At 40.9% G+C, this 20,389-nt stretch overlaps 1 protein-coding gene across 4 annotated transcripts in view; it reads left to right on the top strand.

The window, feature by feature from the left end:
* Positions 1-20,389, top strand: part of sdccag8 (SHH signaling and ciliogenesis regulator sdccag8) — a 41,364-nt gene that overhangs the window by 11,332 nt on the left and 9,643 nt on the right. For 2 of the 4 annotated variants that reach the window (XR_003298577.1, XM_026354501.1), the window contains exons 14-16: positions 9,206-9,333; positions 13,372-13,480; positions 15,160-15,291. Coding sequence is in view for 2 of the 4 variants with exons in the window: in XM_026354501.1 (XP_026210286.1) it covers positions 9,206-9,333; positions 13,372-13,480; positions 15,160-15,291 (369 nt within the window). In the remaining 2 variants the exon portion in view is untranslated. Of the gene's footprint in view, positions 1-9,205; positions 9,334-13,371; positions 13,481-13,663; positions 15,292-20,389 lie in introns of those variants that run through there. The other 2 variants (XR_003298578.1, XM_026354502.1) reach the window with 2 other exon arrangements.

Below are 20,389 nucleotides of genomic sequence, written 5' to 3'. Positions count from 1 at the left end.
TGATATTTAGGTGATGTGACAATAATTAAAACAGTGTGTTTTTCACAAATTTGGTACCGTTTTACTGTAGTTTAGTAAAAAACTGTGCCTATTGATCAGGAACGTTATGCTATTCTCAAAATATCTCTGTATTTCACACAACATTGCTGCCTCATTATCTGATTGTGCGTGCGCTTTAAAAACATGGAGGACAACAAAATAACGCCACAGACCTATACAGGTCCCAATGTTGTTGTGTGTGTAGTTTCCATCCCATATTAATGATTCTTATGTTTCACTTAGGCCGTACCTTGATATGTCTAATATTACAGCAGTTGCACTTCTGAACTAGATCTGAGCTGCTTGTCACTGCTATATTTTATGTTATGTAACTCTTGTAACACAGGTAATGAAATGGCTACTCTAGTTTACTTCCAGCACCAGCTACTGTAAACAACATCCATAAGTCATAAGCCTTTTTTCAATGGTCCATGGTCTCTTGCTGCTAGTACAAAAGTTTATTGCTTCTTCCATCCATCCATGATCTCCCTGTTTCTTAAATGGTATAATGAGCCACTGTAAATGTCTGCTGACTCTGTAACTGCAAAAACTTTTTTACACTTGAAACATCAAAGAATAATTTGTACATACTATTAATTCAGCGGTGCAGAATCACACACTATATGTACAAGGATTATTAAGCAGAGCTATAATCTGTCCATCCTGCGGGGCTGGGAATGGATATAATAGACAGATCGCTTACTGGGATACCTCAGGCAAGATGGAGGCAAATCTGTCGGCTACAACTGTTGACACCCCAGCCAAGTGTGCCCTGGGACACTGGCCTACATACACACATTACTGCTGGAGGACAGATAATGAAAGGGAGTGCACCAGCCTTCTGCCATTCATCCACCATCCATCCTTCACCTCGTCTCCTCTTGCCTAACGTCTAACGCAGTACATATATAAAATCGCCACTTCAAAAGGTGCATATTACTAATCATTTATGTTTGAAATGCCCTGAAATCATTTACAATTCTAAAAAGGCCAATGAGCTGTTTACCAGGTGTTTTACTGTCCTCTGGGTGGAGTATGCATATATTTTGTGCATCCCAAATGAATTTGTGTAGTTTTCTGTGTATGCGTGTGCCATTTGATCAACTTTGTGCCTTCACACACCCCTACTGTTGGGGTGGCACCATCAGTGACTCGACACTGTGCCCACTGCCCAGTAGGCACAGCTTTCATCCAACATGATAGAACCTCTTTGCTCTTCTTTTCTCGTTATTTTTCTCTTTTACCTCTGTCCCTTTCTTTTACCTATTTGATCTATCCTTTTATCTTTTCATCCTCTTCATTTTTATCCTTCACATAGCTACTCTTGGTTTTCTTTTTTTCTCATCTTCAATCCGCCTCTTTATCTCTCTTACCCTTTGTGGGCACAGCAGTGCCAAGCAGTTCAACGTAGGTAGTAGGGCAGTGCCCCTATCTGCAGACTGTACCAGGTTGGTCACAGAGACCAGTGACAAGATACAGGAGGGGAGAGAATAAGTCTAGATAAAGGTAACAGCTGAGCAGAGATATTTTAGCAGGGATATTAAAAGAATAGTAATAAACTAAGAAGGACAATTTTGCATATGGGGCAATACCTTCAGCTACTCAATGAATACTTTCTTTAAAATTTGTAAAACCTGTTCCACTTGGCATCTGAAAGAAATTGAAGAACAAAATAAGTAAATGCAGACAAAGAAAATTTTTACTGGCTCACATATACATAGATTTAGATGCACATTGAAATTATAGCCGACAATCCACATAAATTGTTATACAGTATTAACTGTAAGAAGCATTACATATTTCAAAAACATAAACATAAAGGTCTGTTGTTATTGTGCTTCTTACAGCTTGTGTTATTATTTCACATGCAAATTGTTAAATATGCCAAAAAAAGCTATTTATGTACACTGTTTGAAACAAAGTGCAGTATTAACTAAGACTAAAAGCTACATTTATACAGCTCTGACAGTGGTCCTGTTTTTGGCCTTGTGTTGGTGACATATACAGTCCCTTCCAGTATTGAAATGGCAAAGCTAATTCATTAATTTTTTCTGTCCACTGAAGACATAGCAGCTTTTGTATCAGAGGGGTCAAATTTCAAGTGAGCAAAAGTATTTAAACATATTAAAATAAGATAAGTAAATAAAATGTAATATTTGGTTGAAAATTCCCTGTTTGCCCCATCTGCAACAAACCGGACTCATGACCAAATTTTAGTTTTTTTCCTTTTAGTATCCTTTTCCAGGCTTTTACTGTAGCATCAATCAGTTATTGTTTGTTTTAGCGGGGGTTCTCCCTCTAGTGTCTTCATCAAATGAAATGCACGTTCAGTTTGGTTGGTTTAGTTTGGTCAGTCTAAAACCATTGACTTTTTAGTCTTGCAAAGTATTAAGTTGACGTAACAGAATGTTTTGGTTTGCTTCATGATTAAACTTCTCATTTAACAACAATTCATTGAATGTATTTTTCTGTAAATTGGCAGACAGAAAGTTTCTATACATCTCTGAATTCATCCTGCTGCTGTGATGTTGGATTAGTGAGCCTGTTCCAGAAGCAGCCATGTAAACCCAAACCACGATGCTGCCTACACTGTGCTTCATAGAGGACCTTGTATGATTTGGATCTTTGGTCTTTGTATTTCTGCTCATAAACTGACTGGTGAATTGACTGGTGGATTGTTATACGTTTCACCCTGTGCTGTGCAGGTTGTTGATAATATTCTGTCATTAGCTGTTGTTGTTTTCCTCTAACAACCTATTTTATGTATATTGCTCAGCACATCAGTAGTTTCTTTTTTAGGACATTTCCAAATTGTTGTTCACGCACAGTGTTTATGCAATGCCTCTCCCTTTTTTCTCCCATTCAGAATGGCTTACTTTTCTCCCATAGGCAGCACTCTGGTTTTCATGTTGATTTATCCTTTAACAACAAATACATGTAAAACTCAAAGCTAAAATAGATTAAAACTTGATAGTGGAGAGAGGGGTGGAAATGGAAAGCAGAGAAAATAGATAAAGGTAGATGTAGATGACAGTGAAAAGTAGCACAGATACAGAAGTTGTGTGGGGAAAAGGGTTAAGCAATGTGCATATTATAGTGGGCACCGGTTGGGCACAAGCCCCCCTACAGTGCCATATCCAGCACTAGCCCCCCACTGAGTTTTAAAAAAGCCTTTTTGTTTTCCACCTCTTGGCCACCTCTCCCTCACTAGGCATCTGATCTAATGGCCCAGGAGTACAGAGAGAAGAGGAGTTTGCAGGGAGTGTGGGAGAAATGAGGAAAAGATGTGAGGAAGTAAGGAAATAATAGAAACAGGAGTTCAGTGATTACTTGGAGATTACTTGGTTGGGTTTGGAAAGTGAAGTGGCGCATGTGCTTCCTGCCAGTTGCCCCCAAGCTTATAAGCGAGTGGGAGGGGTGAGGGGGCGTTTGAAACGACATCAGGTATGTCTCAGGTGTGAAGTGAATTCCAACACAGGTGGATTGTGCTCACACTAGGAGAGAACGCTCCATGTGGTACAAACCTTCAGTTTGCACAGTTTTTTCTCTCTCTGCTTTTTTCTCATCAGAAACTTTCTTTGTCTTTCTTTTTTTCTTTTTTTTTTAGATCTGTTAGAGAAAAAATCATGTTGAATGAAGGTTAAATATTGAACATCAGTAAGAAATGTGCACTTGTGAACACACTGATATTTGTTTTGCTATTCAGTATTTTTTTTTTCCAATTCATTCTCTTGAATGTGATTACCTTCAGTAACATACATATTTAGTAAGTTTCATATACTGTGTAATGTATTATACACTTTAGCAAATCTCTCATGAGAAGTAATTTGAAGCTGGCATTCTGATTGAAATAATTAATTTCAGGCATAATTTACCTTCAGATCTGAAACTGATTTGACCCTCAGCCCTTCCACATATGCTACCCACAACTATTTCTGTAGGGCACAGATTTGACACCGACGTTGAGTCCTGGGTTTTTGGATTGGGTCAGTATGGGAGCATATTGTACGTATGCTGTGTGTTTATTTTTAAAAATCACAGATGCCTGCGCTGCCAGTCCGCTTTTCCTGTGTTAAGACCACCAGTCATCTGTGCCAATTAAGACTTTAAAACTTCTCTCACTCTATTTTGTGAGCAGATAGATGATGACAGAGGCCAATCAGCAGCTAATTACTTCAGTCTCGAGCTGGGTTTTTCTCTGAGGGAATGTGTGCCATAACAACAAATCTTTTTCATGAGGGTCAAGTGTATTTGTAGCTGTGTGTGTGTGTGTGTGTGTGTGTGTGTGTGTGTGTGTGTGTGTGTGTGTGTGTGTGTGTGTGTGTGTGTGTGTGCGTGTGTGTGCGTGTGTGCGTGTGTGTGCGTGTGTGTGCGTGTGTGCGTGTGTGTGTGTGTGTGTGTGTGTGTGTGTGTGTGCGTGTGTGTGTGCGTGTGTGTGCGTGTGTGTGCGTGTGTGCGTGTGTGTGTGTGTGTGCGTGTGTGTGCGCGTGTGCGCGCGTGTGCGCGCATGTGTGCGCGTGCATTCATTTGTTCATATGCATGAGAGACACCTTTTAAGCTCTGGACATTTCAATTGATGTAGTGTCTATACCTCTGCATGTATGTGTGTTGGAGGGCATATTTAATGTTTTTGCTAATTTAACAGTTGCAGTTTTTTGTTTTTCGGGCATGATTGGCTCGCCGCTGACCTTGGTGGCAGTGGGGGGGCTTTAGCGCTCCTTGAAGAAGAAAAGAGGCTTGGGCCGCCCGCTGTAAACAAAGTTGACTTGCCGACAGATGGATTGAATGACAGAGAGGCTAACTGAGCCAGGAACGGGCCTGGCAGCATCGCACTGAGCAGAGAGAGAGGGAGGGAGAGAGAGAGAGAGAATGAGAGAGATAAAGGGGGGGGGGGGGACGGGAGTAGAGAGAAGAGGTGGCCAACAGGAGAGGAGGTGTGAACAGGTGCAGGGCCGCTGAAGGAAGAACCAGCAGATGGAGAGAGACACAGCCAGTTTAGTTACAGGAAAAAAGGGTGGGAGGGAAAAAGAGGAGGGAGAGGTAGAAACAGCAGAAAAAGAATCAGAGCAGGGATGAGAATGCTCTGGACGGATAGATGGACAGTTAAAAAGAAGGGCTGGGCATAGAGTAAATAAGCAGTGAGATTGCATCAGGCTGCCTCTGTGTCTGATGTGTTTGTTTCATAAAGCAGAGCAGTGAGATGTAGAGAGGGGGTGTCATTTGAGAAATGTGGGAGCACAGTGATTGACTTACATCACCCTGAGGTTTAATAAAAATGTGCTAAAACACATTGAGGTGTGTGAGAGAAAATTGTGTGACACTGTGTGTCATCTGCTACACGAAACAATTCAGATGTTTATTGTACGCCGCATCAGTGATATGCAGCACAGCAAATGTTCAATATGTCACTTTATTTTCTCTGTGGTGCACTCATCCATTGTTGGCAGTATCACTTAGAGAGGCCTACACAAGGCCTCTGTCTCACCGTCTCTCAGTCACACACATAAACATACTCACACATGTGCAGAAATCATCTTTGTAGTTCTGTGTATCAAACTGTTGAATATTTATGCAGTCTGATTGATGCAGTCTATCATAAATAGCTGTGGATCCACTGGAATTCCTCCACAAAAATGAATCATCACAAGTGTCACCATTTTGAGCAGTTGAGATACAAGCAAATAGTTAACAGTTGTAAATTTATAGTACAGCATCAGTTATTTTAGTTCGAGCGTCTGAACATCAAGTCTCAGTAAATTGTTTGAGCTGTCGGAGCAGTTTTAAAAATTGACTTTAGCAGATCAAGCAGTGTAGTGAAATGTATCAGTCTAACTTCAGAGAATTTATTACTTTTATCAATAATGAGAATTAGATCTTTATTGTATATAACTATTGTATGATGGGCGATACACACGTCTTTTATTGTCTGATAATAAATATTTGCAGCGAACATAGCCATTAGTGAGATAGTAATCTGTGACACAAATAATACTGGTCTTCCTCATGTTTCACCATTTTTGCAGCGATTATTCTGTGTCTTGCAACAATAAGTCTTCTTTGTTCTGAATAAAGTTTGTTTTTCCATGTTTGTGCTATAGGCTGGGTTGACAATCTGTTCACCTGTATGTTAATTTCACACCTGTTATTTAGCAACACAGGAACAAGAAAAAAAATATGGATTGTTTTGAGAAGTTGTTCTCGTTTTCATTAGTTTTTATATATATTTAAATGATTTATTTGTGTTTACCACTTTATCTTAGTTTTGTTAACGGAATGCTTCCACATAGTAACTCATGATTGAAGAGAGTCGCATCAATTATGTTGTTGTTTTGTAGTTTTTGAAATTACAACACAATATAATCACCTTTTGGTAATTTTGCATGTATGCATAGATTTTAGTACATGAACAGACAACAATGAAGCTGTGTATGTATGACTTCATTTGACCGACATTGTGTTTATTGGGAGAGAATATAGTATTTTTTTTCTTTTGTCCAAACAGCGGTCAGTGGTGTCTGGTGTTGGCAAATGTCTTCAATTCCTCTAAGTCCACCGTCTGACTCCAATTTGTGCTTGTTTTCTGATAAACCGCGGCATTTGGTGGTTCTGGCGTGGGATGCCGGCTGCACCATGGGGTGCTGCAAACTCCGCGCTTGGTCAGGCCCTGGCACCCCACATCTAATGGGCAACAGCTTGAATAGTGCCCACTTAGGCAGGCAGTGTGGGCTGGGGCCCCTCTTCTTCCTCGCTGCTCCAGCCATCTAGTCAGCCAGCCACCGCCTCTGCCACCTCCCACTTACCCAGCAGCCACTGTACCTGGCCGCAGCCCCAGAGCCATTCCAGCCTACCTTAGGCCGCTGGCCCATGCAGCTCTCGCCATACTTATCAAGCTGTCCTACAGTGCATCAGGCCAGGCATATACAAACAGGCCCAGCTATCCGCTAACTCAACATTCAGTCTGTTGCCTGCTAGGCCCAAAGAAGAGTTCCTGCCACAGGCTGCATCCCAGAGCCCATTCACCAATTAGCTGGAAGGCAGATTATTGTCCAGAGAGAATTATCCAGCTCCAGCCCCACACATTCAGCCTCTGCTCTACCCCATCGCCCTTAATACTTGCTCCAGGGCTTGGCTGTCCACTGACATGTCTCCTTTGCTTTCCTTTTATGCTTTAATTTGACAGTGCTCATCAGCAGCCATTTTGTGAAAACATTTTGCAAGCAAACATGTTGCATTTGATTTGGAATACAAAATGGTGTAGAAACAATCTCAAAACTTAGCCTGGCTTGTTAGCGTTAACTTCATCCTCAGTCAGGCTTTCAGGCCCTTGTCTCAGACCCTTGTTACGGGGATGTCTTCCCTGACTTCAGTCAGCACTACTTCTTGAGGTTGCCCCATTCTCACCCAGAAATGCAGCTCCTGACTTTGGTCATTTGTTGTGTTAATGTCATTAGGTAGTACTTGTAAAATACTGTATTAGTTGAATAAATCATCCATACTAACAGATACCAAATGTATATCTCTCTATGCTTTTGCTTTTCTTGTCTTCTGTTTTTTGTCATCCTCCTCTTCTTCACCACCACTCTATTGCTGACTGCTGGAACTTTCTGGCGGTCTGTCTGATGCTAATTGGTGGGTAAACAGGTCTGGTGTGAGTCCCCCCCACGCCCCCCCAGTCACACACAAACACAACTCAACACACACACACATACACACATAGACATACACAAATACACACGGCCCCCTGGAACCTCTTGCAGGACCAAATGGCTGGCAACGCCTGCCCGCCATCTCCCGCTGAGCCCTGGTGTGCGCTTTGGTGGCTCAGGCTGCTGTTCAAGCCCAGCGGGGGTTCATTCACTCACACACACTCACACACTCATACGCATACAGACACACACATTCTCCTTGTGTCCCCTGCACACCCGCCACCCGCTTTCACACCCCAGACAGCAGGACAGCAGGAGAACACACACACACACGAAGGAACAGACAGACGCGGTCACTTTAGAGATGCAGGCCAAGCGCTGTAGGGGAGAAAAGTTTTCACTTAAACTGGAGAATTCTCTCTTCATTAGCGCCTTTGGACTTCAGGAAGAGTTCTGTTTATTTGTTCGTTTTTTCCTGTCTTTGTAGTTTTTCTTTTCTTTCCTTCTTTGTCTGTTCCTCTGTTGCATTTGGACTTAGTTGAGTTTGAAAGTTTTGTTCAAAGGAGATAAAATGTGCTGTTGTTCAAAGTCAGCAGGCATAGACACCTTAGCTTGCATTTTACCTGCTCCGTTTTGATATTGAGACAAATGAAAGTGGACATTAGAGTGATATGATCACTAACAAAAAGCTTGCTCTATGAAGTCACACTTTGTATAATTACAGCTATGTAAGGAGAAGATATGATTGATCAACTGTTTTTGGTATCCAGCTGCATATATCACACTATCAAATTACTATCCCTCCTCAGAGTATAAAACCTTTGTCTAATCAGAGGATAAAGCTGATCAGTCTGTGGTAGAGAGATGCGTGTGTGCGTTTTGGGCCTTCTGGTAGTAACCTTACCCTTTTGCCGTCCTCCTTTTTGTCCTTTACTTAATTCTCTTGTTGTTCTCCTCCTGCTTTCTCTTACACATCTGCGTTCAGCTATCAGAGTTTCTTTTCCACATAACTTACTTCCCTCACACACTTGAGCATTTTATTTGTACCAGAAATATTAACAGGTGCGATGGAATTTTTTTGAAACACTGCTCAGTCGGCTGCTGGTCCTAAATTGCATTTTTTGAACAGGTTGTTGGTATTGGCCAGATGTCTCTGATGACATTAAAGGCACATTCATACTTATGCGAAAATAAACATTAATGACTATGTTATTAATGTGTGTTTTTTTTTCTATTAATTAAAAATCATGTAAGTGTTATGTCTGTAAAATGAATACAAAAGTCTGCAGTATGTAGAAATGTGATTTTACTCACAAGATTTCCAATTTTCAAATGTCACAGTTTGTATTTAGCGCATTTCTAAACAGTATGCCAATAATCTTTATTCATTAATGGACAGATTAGTGATCAACTGATATCAAACTAAGTTTTTAACAAATATATTGATCATCGATAAACATTTTTATAGGAATGACTGTTTTTAACATCTGTTTTTTTTTTTTTTTTTTTTTTTTACACAGACAGGAGAAGGAGAGTGTAGAACGGGCTCATGGGGAGAAAATTACATCTGTGACTGTTGCAGCACGGGAAAGGGAGAGAGAGCTGACTGTACTGCTGGAGCAAACAGAGTCTCAACACCAGCAGAGAGGTCAGTGCTTCCACCTGCATCAGCAGCAGTAGATTTAGTAGTCTAGGCCAGAAATACTTGTGTTATAGCTTCCTTTCTACTTCCTACCTCTCTGACCTCATGAAAAGAATCTGACCTGCTATGATCTGTAGTGGAACCTCAATCTGAAGGTATTTGTTTTAATTATGCCACATCTGTCACACTTAAGATGTTCACTAGAAGTATTTCAGAGACAGATTGTCTTCAAGTAGTCTGTCCTCCACTACCTCATTTTGTTTTTAGTTGTTTTGCCAACTTTTTTTTTGTTTTTGACTACACATTTGCAGTTTAGTTTTGATTGTTTAATTTGTTCTAATTACTGTATTGTTGCATTCATTTTTATCCATTTTCTATTTATATTTCCTGAGTAGTGTATATTTGTTGAAGGGAAATCCTAGTATTTCTTCTGCTGTACAGGCTTTGGATAAAAAGAGTTTGATGTAGTTTTGCTGTACCAGTCAAACGTTTGGACACATTTTCTCCTTCAGTTTGTTTTTTCTTTATTTTTAATCATTCTTAGGAATGAATGAAGTAATGATGGGCAGTTTTATCTTTACTTAATTAAATATTCCTTGCTATAATATGGATTTGTACAGTAGTAGTAGTAGTAGTAGTAGTAGTAGTAGTAGTAGTAGTAGTAGTAGTAGTAATAGTAGTAGTAGAACTGAAGGAGAAGATATGTCAAGATGGTCTTAAAACAATATTTAGGTGGGGGCTATAGGTTCAATCCATATTTTGTGCAAAGAGGGAACATTAATACATCTTGTAAAGATCCTGGCTGAATTTAGCTTAGTACTAATGCTAAACCTTCAAGTCTCAGCAGAGCTTTGAACTCAGCCATTGTACAAAACAGAATCAGTGACCAAGACCTGCAGTCAGTAGGTTTGCTGTAGGTGTTCTATATCTTATACAGAGGGTCGTGAGACTAAGTTAACCAGAGTAAAGCAGAACTGAATAAAATGCGTCATACAGAGTTACAATTTCCAGAACAGCAAGGAGCAGAACAGAAGATTTTATCAGGGTAAGATACAAAACCACAGCCCTTCAGTTGGGATTGTTTGAGTCTCCTGCTCAAAGACTCTTCCACAGGGTGGATTTTATGGGGTACAGAACCAGAGTACAGGGTCTTGGACCTGCACATTCTACTTGAAAGATGGATTTTCTTTACTGTGCTACCTTGCTTCCTTCAATCACACCCTGGCCATAGTGGGAAAGGATAGTAAATCATCTGAACAGAACAAGACTGAGCTGAAGTGACCTTAGAAAGAGCAGAACAGAGCAAAAAGGAAGCCATAAGAAGCAAATAGAGAAGAGCAGAGGGAAGGTGATGGGTGCAGAGCAAAGAGACCCAGCTCAGAGCTCCCTGTCTGTCTGCACAGCAGAGCTGCTGCTGCTAGCACATCTGTTGCACCATCTGGATCCCCCCCCTCGCAACCACCACCCACCCTCAACCACTCTTCCGCTCGCTTCTCCTATCTTTTTATTTACCTGTGGTTCCCTTCAACAACCAGGGAGCCTGCTGGTACGCAGAACAAAGATGGAGAGTATAGAGGGAGGAATGGATGGGGGGGTGGTATACAAAGGGTTTGTTTTTTGGCGCGTATTGGCAGCACACATGTTGTCTAAAGAGAGCTGACATCAGAGCACAGCAGGAAACTGTGGATGGGGAGGGGTTGGAGGGGTGGACGTCCTTTAGTAGCTCGCATCACTTCCTCTCCCTGTGCAACCCAACAGACGAGCTGGATAATTAGCTTTCTTGCTCTCCAAATCCCGCCTCTCTGTCCATCCGTTTGTCCTTCCATCCATCCGTCCCCCTCTCCCTTCTTCTACACTCCCTCCCACCTTTTTTTTTTCAGATTTTTTTATGTTTCTTTTTTGAGTAAATGCGTACAGAGCAGCCTCTAGATGATATCAGATATTTGTTTCTCTCTGTCCCTCCCTCCCTGCCACGCTTCTTCCCTCCATTTCTCCCTCCCTCATTTTTCCTCTGTTTGTTTCCAGTGCCAGTTCTGCTGTGTTTCTGTGTCCCAGGGTTCTTTTTGGCCTACGCATGGCCAGACGCATTCAAAGCCTGTTCAGCTAATTAGCATTCTTCGTGCAACTTTTTCAGTACTGACCAAACTTTGTTGAGTGTACGTATGTGGCACGATTGTGAGTTTGTTTAGTTTAGTTTCATGCTATTTAATTATCTAATGTTTCCCCTCCATACGTGTCAGTGATTGGACAGGTTGGAGGACTAGATAGCGTGGAATAGGAAAAAGGTCTGGGGTAACTCGCTCACTTTAGAGATACAATGTGGAGCCACTGAAAACATAAAATTGCAAGCTAAGAAAAAGACATTGAAGGGTGTTGACCTTTACACCTCTTTCTGTCCACATTTCTATTCTAATAGCATTTTTGTAGCACATAGTAAGAAGAGAAGAGAGAAGCGCAGTCAAATTTCAGCCTGCAGGTAGATGTATGTATCCTAATACAGAGATCGTGTTTTCTCCTTTTTCTTCCCCCCATTATCCACTGTATGCAAAAAAAACCAAAACTCTTCACAAGTCTGAGCTACTTTTCAAAGACTGTGAGTCCTTGGTGTTTTTGGTTTCGGTTGACTGTAACAGAATGCCGGAGCAGGTGGATCATTCCCTCAATCCAAACGGCAGCCATTGTTATTTTAAAAGAGCAGACATATGTTGGAGAGCGGAACGTGGATCATTTCAAAGGAATGATGAAAGCCCAGTGTTGGATTGTTCAGAAAGAGGCCCCCATGAGCGAATGAGGACGTGGCAGGAAGGGTGGAAAGGAGAAAGAAAGTGCTTTCAAACAACAATTGCCTCTTTTTCTCCATCTCGTTTTACCCTTTTCTCACCCTTTATATTTCTGTTGTCTATTCTCTGTACTTCTGTTTTTCTCTGTACATCTCCCCCTATTGTTTGAACAGTTTTGATTTTAATGTGAATGTTGACAAAAGCATTTTTGGAAATACACTCAAAGAGACATATGTATCTTGTTTTTGCTGCATTACCTATTACAATAGATTTTATTGTTCGGCTCAGTGTAGTGTGTTTGGTATGAAAGGCAGTGTGGTTGACCTGCTTTAGGAAATGTATTCTAAGTGTTAATAGATGAAGCTCTGACACACTATGATGCATAAACTTTCCCTTTTTCTCATAATACACTGCCGATCCAACAAAATGTCACCTCCTGGATTTAACTAAGCAAATAGGTACGAGCCTCCCGCTGGAAAATTACTGCATGGAAGATTATTTTTCAGCTGGCAACAAGTTTTTCAACCCTAACTGATGCAGTGAGGAGCTTCTCATTTTTTAAACAACCATGTTGGAAGACACACCCTGTGGTTGTGGAAAAGATGTTAATCTGTTTCAGAAGGGTCAAATTATTGGCATGAATCAAGCAAAGAAAACATCTGAGGAGATTGATGAAACTACTAAAACTGGGTTAAGAACTGTCCAGTGGAAGAAGGTCATGTGGTCTGATGAGTCCAGATTTCCCCCTGTTTCAGATTGATGGGCGCATCAGGGTAAAAAGAGAGGCAGGTTCAGGTCCAGACCTTAACCCCATTGAGAATCTTTGGGATGTGTTGGAGAAGGCTGTGTGCAGCACTATTTAGCTTCTTTCAGCATTTACTCTGTAGACATCCCTCCAGATGTTTAGAAGCCATCAATAGAAGATATTTTAAAAATCCCTGGACTCTATACTCTCTATACACACATTAAATACAAAGTCTTTTTGTTTGTCCCATGTCTTTTTGCTCAGGTTGTTTTCCTTAGGCAGAGAAGCTGTATTCTTTACATTACATTATATAAACATAATGAAAATATATGAATAATAAACATAATGGATGGTAAGTACAGTGACAGAAGATTGTCGAGGCAGCTTTCTGAATTTGACACCATCTGAACTTCAGTGTATTGCTTGAATCCCTATCAGTTTATGTGAACCTAGGATCTCTGACAGCTACATGATGATTGAGGTCACATTAACCGACAGTTTTCCCATGACTGATTGCAGTTAGAGAGTTGGACGGCCTGCTGAGTTCCCAGAATTCCCTCATCAAGAAGCTGAAGGAAGAGTGCTGCAAACTGGGTGCCAAACTGGAAGAGTTGACAGAAAACAGTAGGTTAGTGTGTTTTCTTTCACTCTTTTATCACGTTTGCTCTTTGTTAGAACCTTAATTTACACTTTCACTCACTCACTGCTTGATTTCTAGCTCAGTGCATTAAATTCCCAAGAAAACATTTTCAGTTTCTCTTGTCCACTTGTTTGTACCTGTGCTCACTTGTTTATTCCCTCTATCTGTTAGACATCCATGTCATCATTTCGTGAAGCATCATCTATCCAGGCTGTTTGGACAGAGTGTGTCAACATACTACATACTGCTTTCCAGTCTGACCTGTTTTCTTGTTAACCTGATGCTACAGTAGTCACAGCAGGCCTGCACAGCTCTCCATCTGGGCTGCCTGTTTCTATGTTTGTGCGTATGTGTACTTGTATGTGTGTGTATGAGAGTGACCCTGGGCCCAGTGTCCTGTCAGCTGTTGGAGCTGTGCTGCACATTAGTCACATGACAGCCCCCAATCTGGCCCTACCAGACTGCACTGTCCTCATCAGCCACAGGACACGTGAACACAATGCACAACAAAGTACCCTGTGTTCTTATGGATGGACATCAGTATCAAACGTGCATGCTTGCGTGTGTGTATATACACACACAATAATCACTAACGCCTTGAATGTGTAGGATTTTACACACAGTACACACTTGCACATCGGTGTAATGGCTTATAGCCGACATCTGCATGTGTGTTATGCAGTTTAGCAGCCGTGATCTGTGCCGTGGGTTGTTTGAGCTCCTGGAGCTCTAAGCCCAGTGTTGCGGCTAAAGTCCTGCTGGACCGCCTCAGTCAGGCTAAGTGAGGTTACACTGAGGCAGTTGCAGCAAAATGAACAAGAAAACTCTGAATTGTTTTCAGTAGTTAGTCTCACTGACTATTGAATGCTACAATATGAGGCTTGCTAATTGGCCAGTTTAAGTTTATGAAGCAGAAAATAGGGTTCAGGTCATTGGGTGGACTAGTAGTTAAGATGCATACCACATAACTGTGATATCCAGCCAAGGATCTTTGTTGCATGTGATTATCTCCTTTTCTCTCCCCACATTTCCTCGCAGTATCTTTGTTGTCACTGTTAAATAAGTTAAACCATAATTTTAGTTAATGTCATTTAATAATACTACTCATTCTTCAATAATAGAGTGAATGGTCTCATCATCATTTATTAATTGAAAGCAAGAACAACCTTTGTGCTCTCAGAATTAAATTTTCCTAATTACAAGTGAGGACCAGATATCAGAGACACCAGTATGACACATTAGTTAGTTCAGTAACACAACATGGAGTCTCACAAATTATCATACAATTACATCAACACATCTTTAAAACAGTTTGAATAAAAACTGAATGTTATCACATCTCTGGGATAAACTGCAGGACTGCTGAGTTGACTGCGTTAGTTTTTTTCTAGGTGTACATAATAAACTGAGAACTGACTGCATCTTTAGGGAAGATCATAAGTCCATCAGATCTTAAGTCCGCAGCTTATGACGTGTGTGGACTACTTTAACAAGCAGCTTAAGTTTTGTTTTATTTATTGATTTTAATCCCCTTATCATTTATTACATTTATATGTCTCTATGCTATTCTTTTCTCTTTTGTTGTGAAGTGATGTCTGATCTATTCATTGAATTATTCTCCTTGCGTCGCTTTGTGCCGATGTCTGTCCGTGTGTGTGTGTGTTCAGAAGTGAGCTGGAGCAGCTGGCCCTGGAGAAGCAACACCTAGAGGAGACAGTAAAAAGTCTGAACGCTCGCTGCTCCGACATGGAGGAACAGTGTGTCCAGCATGGTCGCATGCACCAGCGCATGAAGGACAGGTACACAAACACACACACAACTACACATACTGTGCATACAACAGAGTGAAAGACACGCTTATTATTTATTTTAGTAATATAAATAATATAACATTTTCTCCCTTTTATTTGAATAGACACTGTACCAGCACAGCGATTGTCTCTCACAGTGTGTGTGCAGTTTATTCTCCTATTGTCTCTATGCAGGCAACATTTTCTACAGTGAGCTACATCTGCTCTCTGATCAAAAACCACATTAAACTTCATTTAAAAAAAAAAAAACAATGGAAAGAAGAAACAGGCTCACTGACTCACTCACGACAGTAAAGTAAATGTTCATGCAAAAATAACTAACAGTAACAGACAACACTCCCTAATTTCCACTTAACAGCAAACTCCTTTACGTAATGTTTAGGTTAAAATGCCTTGAAGTCACCAGTCAGAGCTTCTTAAATACAAACATTACCTGCTTTCTTTATATGATATAATATTAAAGTGTATGTGTTTGGATTTGACAAAACAAGCAATGTTAATGCTTGTTAACTTGTGCTTTGTTTCACTGTGATAGGCATAGTTTACTTTTTAATTGATTAGTCAACAAAATCAACCGATAGCAGACGTTAGGTCGTGCACACGCTTGTGGTACCACATTTTTCATTTCCTTCTGGAGATTTTTGAATAGTACTGTAGATACATTTTGACTAAAAATTGTGAAACCCAGTTGCAGCGGCACAAAGTGAACCTTGTGCACTGTGTAAGAGATGGCGAGTCATTTTTGGAAACACCTACTTATAAAAGCTGCAGTTAAAACTGGTTCCATCTTTGGCTTATGCTACACTATCTGTAAGTGTGTGAAGAGTGTGTGTGAGTGATGCGGGGGTCTCTTCCTCCCTGAGTGCAGAACCCATTTGGTGTGTGTCTCCACAGGGCGCCTGGCATACAGCCTGGCTCTACCAATGTGGGTGAGGGTGTGTGGGTGTCGTTGCCCCACTCTGTGGATCTCTACCCCACTGCCCTGCAACCAACACCACCTTCCTCTTACACACAATGGAAACACACAAACTTGCTCACCCTTTTCTCCTGCTCAATTACTGACACTACATATTGTCTACCACCCACCGGTGTTAACCTGACGACAGTCAGGCGCTGCCAAAAAACAAAGTTTACCATGTCACAGCTGTCTCCTAGTTGTGTGACTATTTTTGTGTGTTTTATACAAAGAAAAACAATCTAAGTTGTGTAAAGTATGAATATTCTGTATGTTTCCACGCATATGTTATGGTGGTGGTATTTGTGTGTGTGTCTGTGTGTGTGTGTGTGTGTATGGGTTGCTATTGCATGTTCTCAGGAGGGTTAGCAGAGTAGGAATCTGGCTGCCAAAAGTGGATTGGCTGGGAAGTTGGCAACTAACTTCTCTCTTCTCCCAACTGAACCACGATAATCACTCTTGGCATTTAGTGAGTTTTATTTTCTGCTTTGACACTTAGTTGGTTGATGAATCCTCCTGATATTTAAAAATCTCTTGAGTTCAGTTCTACATGAGGTCACTTATAGAGTGACAATTAAGCCGGTTGACCACATTTTTGTATTTCGTTTTTGGAGGAAAATCTTGTGGTAGAACGTGTGTATGTTTGGGGAAGCATTAATTAGTTTTAAGCAGTAAATACATAGGTTTTTGGTATTTTATATATTTTTTTATTATTTTTTTTAAGGAGATGCAGTAGAGAGATGATTTATGACTCACATTTGTGATCATCGCTGTTCGGGTTTGTAGCTACGTGTTTTTTATATTTGTGACTGTATTTGTTCGTTTTTCAGAGGCAAAACCATAAAAAGTGAAAACCTGGCACAAACAAAATGTTCTTATTATAGTTGTATAATGTATTATAGTTCTATATACATTTTACCATAATTATAACTAATAAAAAAACAGATCCACAGTATTAACCAGGACTTTATTGCTTCTGCAGTTTGTAATCAGTGCGTTTATCTGTAGAGACCGAGCTGAATGTTAAAGGTCTCTAATTTGTGTACGTGCATATTCGTATACGTCAGTTTCTACATATGGTGCTGTTCTGGCCCTGAATAACGTGCATGTTCTCATAATCCTCCCTGTGTGTGTCCATACATCGGGTATACATTAGTTGGTCCCCTGCAGGTCCCGAGTGCTTGGTGGGCGCCCTGCCGCGCCGCTCGGGGGTTAAGGTGTATGTGTTAACAAGCTGGTGTAAGTGGGTTCAATATCCAGCGCCCCGCCCCTCCCCACAGCCTCTCCATCGGCCTGCAATCTGTGCTGCGAAGAGCGGCAACAGCGCACCACGCACAAAACATTTGGAAAATCAGCTTGATTTATTTTTACATGGGCAAGCTGATTGCCAAACTACACAGGGGTTTTAGCACACAATGTTTTGCTGCACCATTTATTTATTTATTTCACTATTTCTGTGTTGTTTTTCTTTTTTTTTATCTTTTCTGTTTTTGCCTGGTGGAGAGATGGAGCAGCAGAGCAGTTAGAGAAGATAAGTGATTAATTTGAAGGTTATAATTTGAAATAAACACTTAACTTATTAACTTTAATGCGTGTTTTGAATTAGTTAAGTTATAGAAAAAGGTTTTTGTATATATATATTTAAATTCAAGTCTTTCAGCCATGTAGAATTTTGTTTTTCTCATTTTTATTGAATGTTTGATATTTTATTTAGTTATTATGGCATTTTCTAGCTAACGCATTAACTAACTACTAATCCAACTAATAAATCTCTATAAACTTTAGTAGTTTCAACTCATAAACTTATATATCCAGGAAAACAAGTTACAGATCAGCTTCACTCCAAAATGTGCGTTTCTCAATATCAATACTAACATAAATCTGGTTTATTATAAATTAAATTTAACTGACCACTATATTAAGTAACAGACATCTTGATACAATTCTGACGAAAGTAAAAAGCTTAGTTTCAATTAATGGAGAAATATCTTAATGAGACTTTGAAAAACAATGCAATGACAAATATTTGATATGATTATGAAAATCACTGCGGCTCCTGTGATGGATCCTGCTCTTATTCTTTTTTTTGTGTGTGTGTCTTGTAATTATTTTTAAAAATCACATCGTAAATATCTGGCTTACACCAACAGTTAACAGTTAAGTACCACACATTTAAAATAAGACGTAGACGCATTAATGTACAACTGTCTGTGAGACTGTAGTAAACTGATGAATCTCTGTGAATGGAAATAACCTTTATTTTCTTGTAGTAGACTTAAGAAAATGTTTTATAGTTTAAAAATAATTAATTTTAATCTAATTATAACGGGAAGGTTCAGTATTTTTCCCCCACTGACATCTCTCTGGTTTCTTTTTGCACTTCTTTACTGTAACTCTCTTCTTCCCACCGTTTGTCTCCCCCTTTTTTCTCCTCTTAATTCATCCTCTCCTTCCTATTTTTAATCTCTTTTCACTTTGCCCTTTTCTTACTCTCCAACTTAACTCTTCTCCTCTCTTCTCCTCCTCCCCTCTGCTTTCAGTACCAAACACCACGCAACCTTTTCTCACCCCACAGCTGTTCGCAGGCTGTTTCACCAATTATCACTATGCATGTACACACTTAGGGCACATACACAGACTCTCTCGCGCACATATGACAGACAAACATAACACCAACGCTCGCTCTAACCACACGTAGTGACAGCAGAGAGTGTTCGTCAGCCCTGGGTGTGCGTGCACATGTACAGTATGGTTGTGTGAGTGTTTTAAGTGAGCACACAGTTCACCGTGCAGCCCTTTAAGGAGAGCAGCAACATATACGCAGATGTGCCTGTAGATCCACAGGCTTCACTGGGCCATATGGCCTCCACAAAGAAAGATGGTGCGTGCGTCTGGAGGAGAGCAGGAGGGAGGCAGGGATAGAGCGAAGGATGGAGGGCCATGTGTGGCATGAGCTGTGCAAGCAGTTGTTGAAGTATGTATGCCTGTGGATGTGTGTGTGTGTTTGCACCAGAGGCTCCAGGAGATTGGTTAATGGAACAAATGGTCGCGACGGGCCGGGGAAGAAGGAACAGGCTTGCTGCTACCGCGGGCGGACAGCGAGCCCCGGGCGAGGGCTGCTTCATCTGGGCTCCTGCCACACACACACACACCCTCTGTCAAACCCTCTTCCCTCCTCACCCCTCCCCACCCCCAAACACACAGTGTGCTGCCATGCCCCAGAAGCAAAAGGACGCTCTTTGCAAAACTTTTCATTTGCAAATTAAGTTGGCAGAGGCTGGGCAGAAGAAAACAGGACAGCTTTCATTTGTCTCGTCTGTGTGTGTGTGTGTGTGTGTGTGTGTGTGTGTGTGTGTGTGTGTGTGTGTGTGTGTGTGTGTGTGTGTGTGTGTGTGTGTGTGTGTGTGTGTGTGTGTGGAGATGCAGAGATACACTACACATTCAAATGTATGATCTTTAGCTTCACATTCATGCACTAACATCACTCGATGCGTTCACCTCTCTACCTCTCACAAATACATTTGTAATATTTCCCAGAACAGCAGCTCTTTCACTTCATCATGTTCATCATGAAAAATAACTTGCAAAAAAAAGGTCCAGACTATGATGAGATCAGTTAGAGGTATGTGTGATTAATGTTTAGCTGCAACTGTGAACGTTTGAAACATGGGTTCTGGATGAAACAGCTGTTAAAGAACATGAGAAATGTAAAGTTTTAATGCATCACACATATTACTACATTTATAATAATGATATATTTGAGTTCAGCATCTCATGCTCAACGATGAGCAGTTCAGTCCACTGTTACTTAATCTCTTCGTTTCTCTCACACGCTCATGTTCTTACCTCTGGATGGCGCTGATCAGTCGTCCTCCTTCATCGTCATCTTCCTCTTTCTCTTCTCATACTTTCTATCTCTACATTGCCCAGCTGGCTTCTGTAGCCGGGAGCAACCGCAGGGCGGCCTGCTGAAAGAGCATTGTCAAACGGTGGCTTTACAGCTCTATTACACACACACATACACAGACGCACAGATTTGCAGCTCAGATGTCGGGCTGTAGCCAGAGGCTTGCAAGCTGGAGCGTTAACTGTGCAAAACATCACATCTCAAGCCCCAGTCAGTGACACTCG

This window comes from Anabas testudineus, chromosome 15 (assembly GCF_900324465.2).
Source record: "Anabas testudineus chromosome 15, fAnaTes1.2, whole genome shotgun sequence".
Taxonomy (NCBI): domain Eukaryota; kingdom Metazoa; phylum Chordata; class Actinopteri; order Anabantiformes; family Anabantidae; genus Anabas; species Anabas testudineus.
This window is presented reverse-complemented; position numbering and strand designations above follow the sequence as displayed.